This window comes from Ylistrum balloti, unplaced genomic scaffold (genome assembly GCF_031769215.1).
Source record: "Ylistrum balloti isolate Yb309-2 unplaced genomic scaffold, AGI_CSIRO_Ybal_v1 Utg370460, whole genome shotgun sequence".
Classification (NCBI taxonomy): domain Eukaryota; kingdom Metazoa; phylum Mollusca; class Bivalvia; order Pectinida; family Pectinidae; genus Ylistrum; species Ylistrum balloti.
In genome coordinates this window covers 130,650-144,458 of record NW_026782304.1, presented here as the reverse complement: position 1 = coordinate 144,458, position 13,809 = coordinate 130,650, and the positions used below count along the sequence as shown (strand labels likewise).

Sequence of the window (13,809 nt, the reverse complement as noted above, 5' to 3'; positions counted from 1 at the left end):
GGAACAATGTTCTGTGTTGCAAGAAAGTCTCTACAGACTCTTGCAACGTGTGGACTCGCATTATCTTGCTGCAAGGTTAGATGATGCTGCCTAACAAACGGCACAACATGGGGCCTAAGGATCTCATCCCGATAGCGTACGGCCGTTAAATTCCCATTGACTATCACCAAAGGTGCCTTCAAACCATGGGAGATTCCCGCCCAAACCATAACTGATCCACCCCCATATCGGTCATGCTCCAAAACACAGGCGTCAGCAAAACGTTCGCCTCAACGCCGGTACACACGTTGACGGCCATCTGCTCGAAATAACGTGAATCGAGAAGAGCATGGACCTCCAACGTCTCATAGGAAGACGTCTGGGCATATGTGCCGTCAACCATTGCATACGATGTGCTCGATGTTGCGGTGTTAGTGGTAAACCAACGTACTGTCGCCTTGCATGCAAATTAGCCTCACGCAGTCTGTTGATCACTGTTTGGGGATGAATCTGATGGTTATGATTACCAATCGTATTCCTTGCGGTTTCAGCAGCCGTTAATCTCCTGTTACGCAAGTGTGCCAGCCTAACAACCCGGTCTTGACATCGCAACGTTACGCGTGGACGTCCTGATCTCGGCCGGTCATCTACTCTTCCTGTGGCGTTAAGACGTGAAACTAATCGACTAATAGTCAATTTGTGAACTCTGAAGTGTCGAGCGACGTGAAGTTGCGTGCTCCCTGCCATAAGCATCGCGATAGCACGTCCTCTATCAACCTGTGATAACCGTGGCATAATTGTAAAAGGAATTATTTATTTATCTCAACAAACCTCAGAATGTGAAATAATAAAAAAAAATCCAATATTGTTTAATGTATGTTTGAAAATTTTTGGTGACCACTGGTTATCTCTGACTAGCCTTTGAACAACAGGGGCCTGATGTGTCAAATCATCAACTTGGCTTGATAGGCTGGATCATGGCTGGATAACAACACAACCAGATTAGTGGTGACTGGATTAACAAGGCTGGATAATGGCACAACCAGATAAGTGGTGACTGGATTAACAAGGCTGGAGAATGACACAACCAGAGAAGTGGTGACTGGATTAACAAGGCTGGATAATGACAAAACCAAATTAGTAGTGACAGGATTAACAAGGCTAGATACTGACACAACCAGATTAGTGGTGACTGGATTAACAAGGCTGGATAACAACACAACCAGATTAGTGGTGACTGGATTAACAAGGCTGGATAATGGCACAACCAGATAAGTGGTGACTGGATTAACAAGGCTGGAGAGTGACACAACCAGATTAGGGGTGACTGGATTAACAAGGCTGGATAATGACAAAACCAAATTAGTAGTGACTGGATTAACAAGGCTAGATAGCGACACAACCAGATTAGTGGTGACTGGATTAACAAGGCTAGATAGTGACACAACCAGATTAGTGGTGACTGGATTAACAAGGCTGGATAACAACACAACCAGATTAGTCGTGACTGGATTAACAAGGCTGGATAATGGCACAACCAGATAAGTGGTGACTGGATTAACAAGGCTGGAGAGTGACACAACCAGATTATTGGTGACTGGATTAACAAAGCTGGATAATGACAAAACCAGATTAGTAGTGACTGGATTAACAAGGCTAGATAGTGACACAACCAGATTAGTGGTGACTGGATTAACAAGGCTAGATAGTGACACAACCAGATTAGTGGTGACTGGATTAACAAGGCTGGATAAGGGCACAGTCAGGTTAGTGGTGACTGTATTAACAAGGCTGGATAACAACACAACCAGATTAGTCGTGACTGGATTAACAAGGCTGGATAATGGCACAACCAGATAAGTGGTGACTGGATTAACAAGGCTGGAGAGTGACACAACCAGATTATTGGTGACTGGATTAACAAAGCTGGATAATGACAAAACCAGATTAGTAGTGACTGGATTAACAAGGCTAGATAGTGACACAACCAGATTAGTGGTAACTGGATTAACAAGGCTAGATAGTGACACAAACAGATTAGTGGTGACTGGATTAACAAGGCTGGATAACAACACAACCAGATTAGTCGTGACTGGATTAACAAGGCTGGATAATGGCACAACCAGATAAGTGGTGACTGGATTAACAAGGTTGGAGAGTGACACAACCAGATTATTGGTGACTGGATTAACAAAGCTGGATAATGACAAAACCAGATTAGTAGTGACTGGATTAACAAGGCTAGATAGCGACACAACCAGATTAGTGGTGACTGGATTAACAAGGCTAGATAGTGACACAACCAGATTAGTGGTGACTGGATTAACAAGGCTGGATAAGGGCACAGTCAGGTTAGTGGTGACTGTATTAACAAGGCTGGATAATGACAAAACCAAATTAGTGGTAACTGGATTAACAAGGGCACTTTTTTTTTAACTATCCCACAGAGACTCCCAGTTTGCACTCTGTTTTAACTATTCCACAGGGAGACTCCCAGTGGGCCCTCAGTTTTTAACTATTCCAGAGAGAGATTCCAAGTTGGCACCCTGCTTTTTAACTAAACAAGTGAGAGACACCCAGTTGGCATCTTCCTTTTTAACTATTCCAGAGACAGACTCCCGGTTGGCAACCTGTTTTTAACTATTCCAGTGAGAGACTCCCAGTTGGCAACTTGCTCTTTTAACTATACCAGAGAAAGACTCCCAGTTGGCACCATTCTGTTTTACTATACCAGAGAAAGACTCCCAGTTGGCACCATTCTGTTTTACTATTCCAGTGAGAGGCTTCCAGTTGGCACCTTGTTTTTTACCTATTCCAGAGCGAGACTCCTAGTAAGCACCTTGCTTTTTAACTATTCCAGTGAGAGACTCCTTGTTGGCATCTCACTTTTTAACTATTCCAGAGACAGACTCCCAGTTCTCACCTTGCATTTTAACTATTCCAGAGACAGACTCCCAGTTCTCACCTTGCATTTTAACTATTCCAGTGAGAGACTCCTCGTTGGCATCATGTTTTTTTGATGTTTTAGGGAGCCTCAATAACTCCATATTAAATTGTGATTATAAAAATACTCATTAATTAAGTTTGTTTAATTTCTCATTTATTTTTCAGATTATTTAATTATTTCATAGAATAAAAAAGTTAAACTAACTTGGTATTAATTTGCCAAATCAATGTCTACAGTTTCAATATTTACAAATTTGCCCTGCAGTTTCTGAATTAATCTAATATTAAATTTTAAAGGGCAAAATTATGGCAGAAACATTTACGTTCATAAATCATTTGTTTTCAGATTAAATGGCATAGGTATTGCATTCTATCCCGATACAAAATGCCAAATGACTGACAGCCAATGTTAACGGCCTAATCCCTCTATTGATCTATGACAACAAGATAACTTCCTAAAGCAAAACTCGATAACATAATCTACATCATCACATCATTCCAATTGGATCTTTTAAAACCGAACAAATATCATAAAAGCACATTATTTATATGTGCATATTGATGGAGCGATGCAGCGAAGAATCTTGTACATGTGACAATATTGATTTCTTAACTTGCGTGATGGGGACCTTACTCAAGTTAGCATCATAGGATAAGAAACCAACAACAATAATTTGGTTTACATGTCGGTAAACAATGATGGATCGTGCTCAGAGGGTTGACAATGTGATAGTAAACTTCAATATACCTTGAGTCTTTATCCAACTTGAGAGAAATGAAGAGTTTGCATTTGGTTGGAATGAACTATTGTTAAACCATTAATGTTTGAAGTGGGGTATACTGTCATGGATTTTGCGAGGGATTTATTTCGTGGAATTAATTAGCTATATCAATCCATCTAACCAAGTGTCAACTAAATAGTATTATTTGGAGAAAAAAAACCCACAAGTACCATGAAAATGTCTTCAAATTAATAACACTTTTTTTCCTTTTTTTAATTTTGATGTTTATACTGTGGTTACAAATTTTTTCTTATGTTCTTTAATAACAAAAACATTGAAGACAAAAAAATTTTCCTCTGAAATTTTTTAACAAAAACCTTATAGAATTGAAAAAAATCCCCAAAAAAGCCTTCGGAGACAAAAGACATGGGCTAGCTTTATATCATTTGATCAGGTCAACCCATCAACCCTAGATACGAGAGCCAAAGTCAATTTTCATTCCAACCTAAAACACTGGCAGATACATTAGAATCAGTTTTACCATGACCAAATGCAATAAGGCAAAACCAAGAGTACCACCAACTGTATTACAAGCTGGCCTCACTTTGTTTATCACTAAACCTCAAACAAGCATTAGGAGGTGGTTTTACCAACCGGAATCTATATCCCAATATACTGATATTTTAACAGGAGACAATGTCTTTCAACACTAGCCCCAAAAACATGATATTAGATTTTATACCATTAGATTTGACCCAAAAAATTGAAGTCCAAAATGATGATATATATAGACTTTTCTCAAAACATTATTAATTCCAACTCCAGGAAGTGATAGCATACCTCCACAGCAACCCTCCACCCAAATATCAGTTCCCTAATACACTTGTAAAGAAGTTTTCTGTTGCCATTCAACACTGACACAGAAACCTTAATTGTACGGTGACAAAATGAGCTCTTCCTCTCTTTGAGAAAAGAGCTAAAAAGACGTGTGGCCATGTGGTGTTGAAAAACATGAAAAAAGGCTGCCAGTAAGACAAAAATGACAACAAGTACATACTATCCATATACACTTGTACCATATCCTGTATCTTGTCGTTCCTGTCTCCTTGATATTGTGTTTTAAAAACTTGCTACGACATATGAAAACAGTCTGATCTGATGGTGTTATTACAAAATGATCCAGTAGTATGCACATCTGGTATTATGAAGGATAGTATTGCCTTTTCATAACTAATCTCAATTGTTATTATCCCATGCTGTAAATTTCAACATTTCTGTTTCACTTGTTGTGCAGAAGTTCAAAGAAGTAGGACCATTTCTCAAATTATATCAAACAAAATTTAAGTTTTGGATATGACAGCCATCTTGAATGCAGAAATAGTTTGAATTTCAGTAAGGTTCTACAGATAAAATACTAATATTTGTTTTTAATAATTTAACTTAATGACTTAAGTAAATCATAAGTAAAAACACATCATTTTATATATTAGAAACTGTTTGTATATACTCTATGGTATATTTACTTTCTGTGTTGTATTCACTTACATATCATTAGTACACCAAATTGTAGTGTATGTGTATACTACGATTTACAGCTATGTCTTCTAGGTAAATAAAAATGATGACTGTTCACTTCATATTTTACATCTATTGTAATATATATTCAGTCAATATTTAGCTACTCAAGTGACAGATAAACAGAGTGAATTCAAATAAATAGAATGAATTTGAGTAACAGGCAAATAGAATGTAGAGTGAACAGGCAAATTAATTCAACTGAAAAATAAATAAAGTGAATTCATGTGAAAAAATTTGAAATGAATTTGAAAAAGATATGTCTTCTAGGTAAATAAAAATGATGACTTCACTTCATATTTTACATCGAATTTGAGTGACAGATAAACAGAGTGAATTCAAATAAATAGACTGAATTTGAGTAACAGGCAAATAGAATGAATTTGAGTGATAGGAAAATAGTGACTCATGAAAAAAAAAACAAGACAGAATTAATTCAACTGAAAAATAAATTAAGTGAATTCATGTGACAAAAATAGAACAAATTGAAATGACAGATAAATATAGTGAATTTGAGGAAAAGATAAATAGCATGTCGCCTTTTGTTTGTTTTATCATATTTCTGTGGTTAGTCTAATGCCAAAAAAAGCAAAAAAAGTTTCTATACAACAAAAATTTCATGATTTACAAAGATAGAGAGCTATGATAATAGATCTCCATAGATATTCCATCCATGTCCACAACAATAATACTAGTGATGGAATGATTATCTGATAAAATACAGACTACTTGATTAACCTACGTCAAATGGTCCAATACTCAATCATTAATAGTCAAACCTATTTCCTCTGTTTCAACTACCATAATCAATCAAACAGTACAAATACCAGGTATACTGCACAGCTGTCTTACTCTGTCAGGCATTTGTCAGTGATGCTAGGTCCGAAGTTTGTAACTCTAGAACCTGAGCTAGGAAAATCCAAACCAGCCATGTTGAAAAAATTGCAGAGATGCATTAATCATATACTTCTTAAAAAATTTCATAAATTTTCAATATTTGTTAACACTGGTCATCAAGGCCTTTTAATTTCTAACCCAATCAGTAACAGATCTGTGAGTGATATACCAGTGATTTTTGGGGATATATGAATCCTGGTTTTAGACTTTTTCTTTGTGAGACAGGCTCAGATTCTGAGAACCCATCCTACAAATATTAGTGATAGATCCCTTTATTATCTCAATATGTGACACTTCTTGTTGGGTTGATTGTCAGATAAATATAAACAGGGGCTTAAATAGATATTCCTGGTCCTCCATCCTTAACTAAAATGGTCAAGAGTGATCTTTGACCTATAATATTGAACCTTGGTAACCAAAATCTAATCAGATGTAGACCTTGGCAGTATGATGCTATTTCAATTGGAATTAACATAAAACAAATCTGTTCAAGGGCTCATGAGATATCCTGTACACAATGTTTTCCTGCTTGCTATACTCATGCATGCACAGTTGTTCAAGACAATGTAACTACCCCCATCCCCACTCCCAACTCTTTCCGCAAGTGTGGGGTATACCGAGTTATATTACCTTACCTAAATCACTCGTTCACCTAAATGTTTGAAGCATGTGAGATGAATCTTACAGTGGAAAGAAACCCAAGTGTACATGATCAGGTCAGGGGACAACGTACCTTTCAATGTCTGATCAGGGATTTGAACCCTTGTCGCCTATAAGTAAAAGGCGAGTGTATCTATACTCTGTCCTGTCTAACCACAATTCAATGTACCAAACAGAAAACGTATAATATTTTGTAACTAGACAGCATCATATTTATCCAGTAGCAATCCCATTCCTGGGAATAAGCCATCTGTAATTCTATTAAGCCCACGTCTTTACTTCTATTTGGAGTTTTTGTGTTATCTGTTCAGATTTTTGCATTACTGAATAGGTATCAAATCCAACCTAATTTTTTTAGCCACTAGTTGCTGATAGGGATATGGTCTGAATTTCAAAACTTGAAGACACATAATCAAAAAATCTTTAGAAAATTCCTGATGGGTCTAAATTACACAAATCACCTTCACTCAATACAACTAAGTTATAAGATCCATCAGGTACATACAAAGTTCAGTTTTTATGTGTCTCCGTTCTCTGATCAATATCTCATGGAGTTCATCGACACTTTCACTTCTTACAGGCAAGCGTACCATTGGCAGTTGTCATGACGATGGGATCTTATAATGTCAGGAATGATTTCAACAAATTGTTTACAATAAAAAGAACAGTGAGACTCAAAACAGATTTGAAATTAATCAATCATAAAAGGAAAATTATGACTTCAAATATAAATGTATCCAGAAAATTTGTAGGTAAGATATATCTTCAGTGGAAACAGATAATACTGAAATGTTGGTAAATGGAGGAATTGTAAAATCTTATTAAATAGTAATCAAGTAAGAGAGTTTGGTTACAGTATGTCTGAAAAATTGTACCATTGCATGTGATATCATCAAATTTCTTAGTTTTTTGAAAAGAGGTTTTAAATTTACAATTTAAATCAATGCAAATGCTAACAGTAATTTGACAAGTTTTTATTTCCTGTCACCACAAGGTCAGAATAATGTCTTGACATACTTTAATTAATTATCATTAAATCTCGTATTATTGTACATTTATTGTGACTACAAAAGTATATCTCTATCAAGACATGCAGGAAAACGTATGTGACATTTTCAAACGTGTATTTACAACTTCAACAAATACTAACAGGTATCATATTTACTGTAACTTTATCCAATGATTTTAAATGAACATCACATTATATGTTTATGAGTAAATGAAAATCCTCTAATTGTTTGAAACGTATATATTCCAAGGAAAAGGGCTTGTATAGGCATTGCCTATTGCCCAATTCCCTTTAAATATTTTTGATTAAAAAAATACTTTAAAATAAAATGAAATTTTAAACAAGTTGAAAAGACTATAATGTAAAAATCAAAACTTCTACAAGTAAACTATAAACATCCTACTGGAGAGTAGAATCCACTTTTACCAATCTTCATGCAGTGGACATCTTGAAAGAATTACAAAAACAAGTACTTTTACTTGTATATAGGATAAAAGAATTTCTTATTTTTGTTTCATCATTAACTTCATCAACTATCATTAAGAATATTTTTCAAAATACAACTGGTTTTCCAGTTTGTTTATCTGCAAAACTTCACATCCAAACATCAATTGGATTAGCTGTCTTCCATCTTAGATTTGTTTGTATGCTGGGCCTGTTAATTATCCCCTTTCCCCAATTACAGCCAGCTGGTAATGGGTCATTTTGAAGTGGGCTTTCTTGAAGGTGGTAGCTTCCTTATGCAACAACATGCAGGAGGCCCATCGCATGCCATATCATCCAGAGCAGAACAAAAACAGCGTCAAGCCCAAAAACATAACACCACCACAACAGTAGAACAGATTGATAAAATGTCAGCAGTAGGGAGCAGTCAAACCATAGGACTCAGATATTCACCTTCGGTTACAGAGGTCAATGCTTGACCAGTGAGGTATTATTGTCCCTCAGTCTTAGGATACTGAATATGTACAGGTATATATAGCTATAACTAAACTTATAAATAACCCATAAGATTTTATTGACATGACCACTAATGTGATCTGTGACTATATAGGTAATTGTAACAATGACCACACACTAATAGTGACATTGCGCAGATCAATATCTTTAAAGAGCTGTTAGATTTATACCTAAATGCCAGATATAGATCCACAGACAAAGGTCAGTCTGACAATGGTCAGTCTTCAATGGACAATGGTCAGTCTAATGGGACAATTCTGTCAGAAATTAAGTTGGGTTATAGCTATATTGATTTTGCTTCATCCACCAACTATGTATTTTCACTTCCTGGATAATACACAACAATTTTTATGACGCCATCACGCTAGCGATGCATTTCTTGACATAACACTTTAAATCATTTATCTTCATTCTCCTCTGATGTCTGTATGACCCAAATAATCTGTATCAATTGATGATCAGCAGCTTCATCTAAGTTCTTTACAATATTCGTGACCTAATTCATGCCAGTAACATCTAAATCACTGCACCTGAAAGCATGTCTAAATATACACTTATTAATGTGCAATAACTTATTCAAAACTAATTCTGATATATTGATAGTCACAATATAAACAGGTTTTTTCTATAAGCAAAAGTCAAGAAGCAACTAAAAGTGACACAGGGACACAGGGACTGTGTACCACAAAGGTTTGCAGTATCTCTCACAGGGGTTTGTAATATCACTGTCAAAGGAGTTTGTAGTATTGCTGTCGCAGGAGTTTGTAGTATCTAGGTCACAGGCTGACCCCACCAACAGCACCACCTAGTGCGCCGGGATCACTGAAGGGATAAGTGACCTGCGGCCAGAAGTCCTTACCCAAAGCAAACCAGAAGGTTTACAAGAAATTCTGGCTAATTCCACCCTTGACTGTGCCAGGCTAGGGTTTGACTGTCTCTCCCCTATACCAGGGAGTTACTGGACAGGAAGGACCACTACCTGCTCATGAGAGGAACTTGAAGCTATGAGACCTCCTGAAACAGGCACAGCTTATTTGCCGATCGGGTCAGAGACAGCTCCAAATAGGCTTCCCACTCTTTACGGAGGTAGATGACGAATCTCTCTTACAGCTGGAAGAAGATCACCTTGACTTGAAACTATCTGTGAGTTTACACATATTAGACTCACTGCAAGGCTGTCATTGGGGACAAGCGTTATGTGGGTCCTACTCTCCAAAGAAATGGGAACACCCAGGGGCTGCACCCTGCTGTAATCCTGCTGGAGACACACTTACAAACAACAACTAAAAAATTTACATTAGGTACGGAAAGTTCTAAACAAAAATGACTCAAAACTTCAAGGCAAGCAACAGAAATGAAGAAAAACAATGTAAGCTAGCAAAAGACATAAAGCTGAAAACAAGGCCGAAAAACAAACAAAAAGGCCGACGGTAAAACCATATTGGAGGACCACATGGTACACCACTTTGGCATGATAGCAGATGGCCAGGAGCATAAACAACACAAACTAAGCAAAAAACAAGTATCAAAAATGAACTGAGTGGCTGAAGGGCGATAAAATGTGAAAACTCATCTGAAGTATGTCAGCCATCAAAATCGCCACAAAGGAAAAGAGAAGGGAGAGCACTCTATGTCTCAGTCGTTATGGCTCATGGAATGGTAAGGAGGTTGGGATTTGTTTTTGGACTACAATAATATCCAAGAAAGAGGTTACAAAGCTAAAGTAGGTCAGTCAATAATATTCCTGAAAGATTTACAAAGCTACAGGAACAGGAGGTCAGTCAATACATTTGCTGGGAATGTGATGTCCTCACAAGCTTATTTGAAGATATTAAAAACATTTTTATAAACTGGAATAAGAATTCTAAATGATTGCAGCTTTGATTTCCACAGTGAACACCAGACTGTTAAGCACTGTATTGTATGTTTACAAGTACAAGTTGATCCTGAACTGTGCATAAAAAGAGTCATGAAGCATAACCTGTTAACATGGAAAGGACTCAGTCATCAATCAAGTCAGTGATAATATTTTGTCGTTTCAAACAAACTGAGAAAAATGAGCATAGTTTATTTCGTTAATTTTTGTTGCAACATTCCTTAGTATAATAATTCTGCATTTGTTTTCTTATTTAAGTTTTCAGATGATCTCAAAATCATGCTCATTGTTATTTGAAATTTATTAGTTTGTTTAAAATTTGAACTGATGGTGTAGAAAGAGGAGTGTTTTGGTATTGATGTCTTATTTCTATTTGTGTCTTATGGTTAAAAACCTAATTCAGTGTGATTGGTCTTCAAATTATTACATTGGAATAATGCATACATGATACCGTGTCGCATATGTATCATATAGCAGGTTGGTTTGCGATACATATACCTATAATGATTCATGTGGTCTGGTAAATTTGTATGTTCGGCAGGTACATACATCTAGTCTTAGATATACTGAGTAACTATAGCTCTATAAAGAAAAAGTGCATTCAACATTACATAGGAATACATATATGTTTGTCAGATACTGCACATTATACATTCTTTTATGGCTGCAACAAGGCAAAGATTTAATTGTCTGTGTTTAATATTTCTGTATTAGACCAAGCGAAAATGATTCTGAAGAGAGTCCTCTAACAACAATTGAACATTGGTCAGCTATACAAGTTGCTTTTTCTTTCTTTCTAGCATTTCAGTAAATTGACCACATTTTTGTACTGAAAAACCTATATTTTGGAAGAATCATTCTCATTTGCATAATTCTAAAATCACAAATATTAAGTTTTCAAGAAAGACTTTTAAACATTTTTGAACATTTCAAAACATATGTAACTTTCTTGACCATCCTTTTATTTCAAGGAGGCAGTCTAAGGTATTTTTGATTTTCAAGAGACTGCTGTAATTTCAAAATTTTATCATGAACTTATGTCAACTTTGTCAAATTCATGTGGAGGGCATTTTATACATAGGATCCTACTCTGAACATATCAAGTCTCCAGTTTATGATATCAGAGATTTATGAAATGAGTCAAAGAATTTTTAATTTTAGGCTTAAAATTCATTAATTTTTGTAGGATTTTTTTAACTGCAAGTCAATCAAATCAATTCCAAAATTTTGATGAGTCTGAAAGCTAAGAAATGTTATGGGGTCTAAAAATTGAAGTGAGAACCTCATAAAATTCACAAGTCCTTTAACTAAATGAGTCTCAAAAAGCACTGAAATTTGTGAAGAGTTTTATATGAAATGAAAACAAATCGGATCCCTTTTATTGTAGGACTGAACACAAATTTTACAGAAAACATTCTCTTCCATGCCGATGTTGGAAGTCATCTTGACTTTACATATATAGTCATGGTCCTCAATATGAGTGATTGTGACATCATAATTCTTTCTGTATGTTTGTAATGTCATTCCTTCCTCATCCACCGATATCACAATTTGTCATTTTACAACACAGCATACACATCCAATAATATAACAGGTATATATATGATCTGAATAATGTGCCAATTGTTTGATAAGGATATACAATTTATTACAACCGTTCACCGGCATCAATAATGACCAAAGAAAAAGCAGGAAATTTTTTTTGTGTGAATAGTTGGATTTTGCAAAAATGATAATTGCTTTGTTTACATCCAAATAAAAATACTTTGGCCATCCTGCCATGATGGGAAGTTTAATTTTAAATGAAGCTGTTTTGGTATTAGTGACTCATGATTTCATCTGCCTACAGTATGGTGTCTTGTTACAGAACCATTAAATATTTTCATTTTTATGGCATCAATCAATACCATGTACATTAATGTTCCCGGACATAAACTGTTGTCTTTGTGGTGACATTGTAAAACACTGTATATATTGTTAAACATTAATTTTGAATATATTGTAAAAACAATGTATATGTTGTAAAAACATTGTACATGTTGTAAAACAATGTATATACTTTTAATATATTTTGACAAAATATTGATCATCACATCAATTACAGACGTTAATAATGCTACTCCTGTTACAGTAGATTTTGCTATTTTTCTTGTGAAGTCTACATCTGAACACATTGTTTACCAAATTTTGAGGAGTATGTCCAGTTACCAAGAAATACATTTATAATGGGTTCTCAAAATTTGAGCGAGTCTCACAGGAAAAGTGTGACGTAGGGATTCAAATATTTGAGTAAAAAATCACTGCTTTACATCTGATCAATACATTAAAAACTTAAATGTATACAAAAGACCAAAAGGACCTGTACACATGTAAACACAGGAATACGGGCCTGACCTCACACCACGGGGACACCGGTATTTATCGCTAATCTTACGACATACATGTAAGAGACTGTACGTGTGCCTGTGCTCACACCAGAGAAAATTCTAAACAAAGAAAGATTTCTAAAACAAGTACACGTGAACACATGCCCATTATTGGTATCACAAATTAATATGGTTCTGGTATACTTACCAATGTTGAATGGATTTCTGTTTTGCCGAGCACAATACGATGACTTTCCCATCTCCGTAAGTAACGCGAATTCATAATTTTGCTCACAATCGTTCTGGTGTGGTTAAGCCGACATATTTGAATTTCGCCCTCATGTATCAAACGAAATCTTGGTCCTGTGAAAGGTTTGGATACATTTGTAACTGGTGATGAAGACGCTCGGGTAACATTATTAACACTTGTCCCAGTTTCATTTTTACTTATAATCCCATTGGAATAAGGATGGACAGTTCGCGGACTACACTGTATATCGTCAATTTGAATAATATCCACGTCGGATGAAGATGATTCTGTGTTGACGCTTTCTATATTGGTGACGAGAGTCGCCATATTCCTTGCTCCATCGTCTCCTCTCAAAGCCTCCCCATTATTACGCACAGTTGCAGCTGAAGCAGCAGGGCAGGATTCTAGCCCCGATATAGCTAACATTGTTCGGCAGTAACTGTAGATACAAGCCAGTTTGCCTGAATACAGTAAAACACACGACAAATTTATGAATTAGACATCATTTCCCGTCATGGACGTCTCCCATGAATTTCCCGTTCGCTGTCAAAATACGATATAATAACGTG

General features: G+C 35.9%; 1 protein-coding gene across 1 annotated transcript in view; it reads right to left on the bottom strand.

Moving 5' to 3' along the window:
- The window catches only part of LOC132555210 (C-Maf-inducing protein-like), a 72,228-nt gene extending 58,419 nt beyond the window's left edge, over nucleotides 1-13,809 (bottom strand). Inside the window, exon 1 of the mRNA XM_060219565.1 lies at nucleotides 13,199-13,809. Within this exon, the coding sequence (XP_060075548.1) occupies nucleotides 13,199-13,666 (468 nt within the window). The 5' untranslated portion in view covers nucleotides 13,667-13,809. The remainder of the gene's footprint in view (nucleotides 1-13,198) is intronic.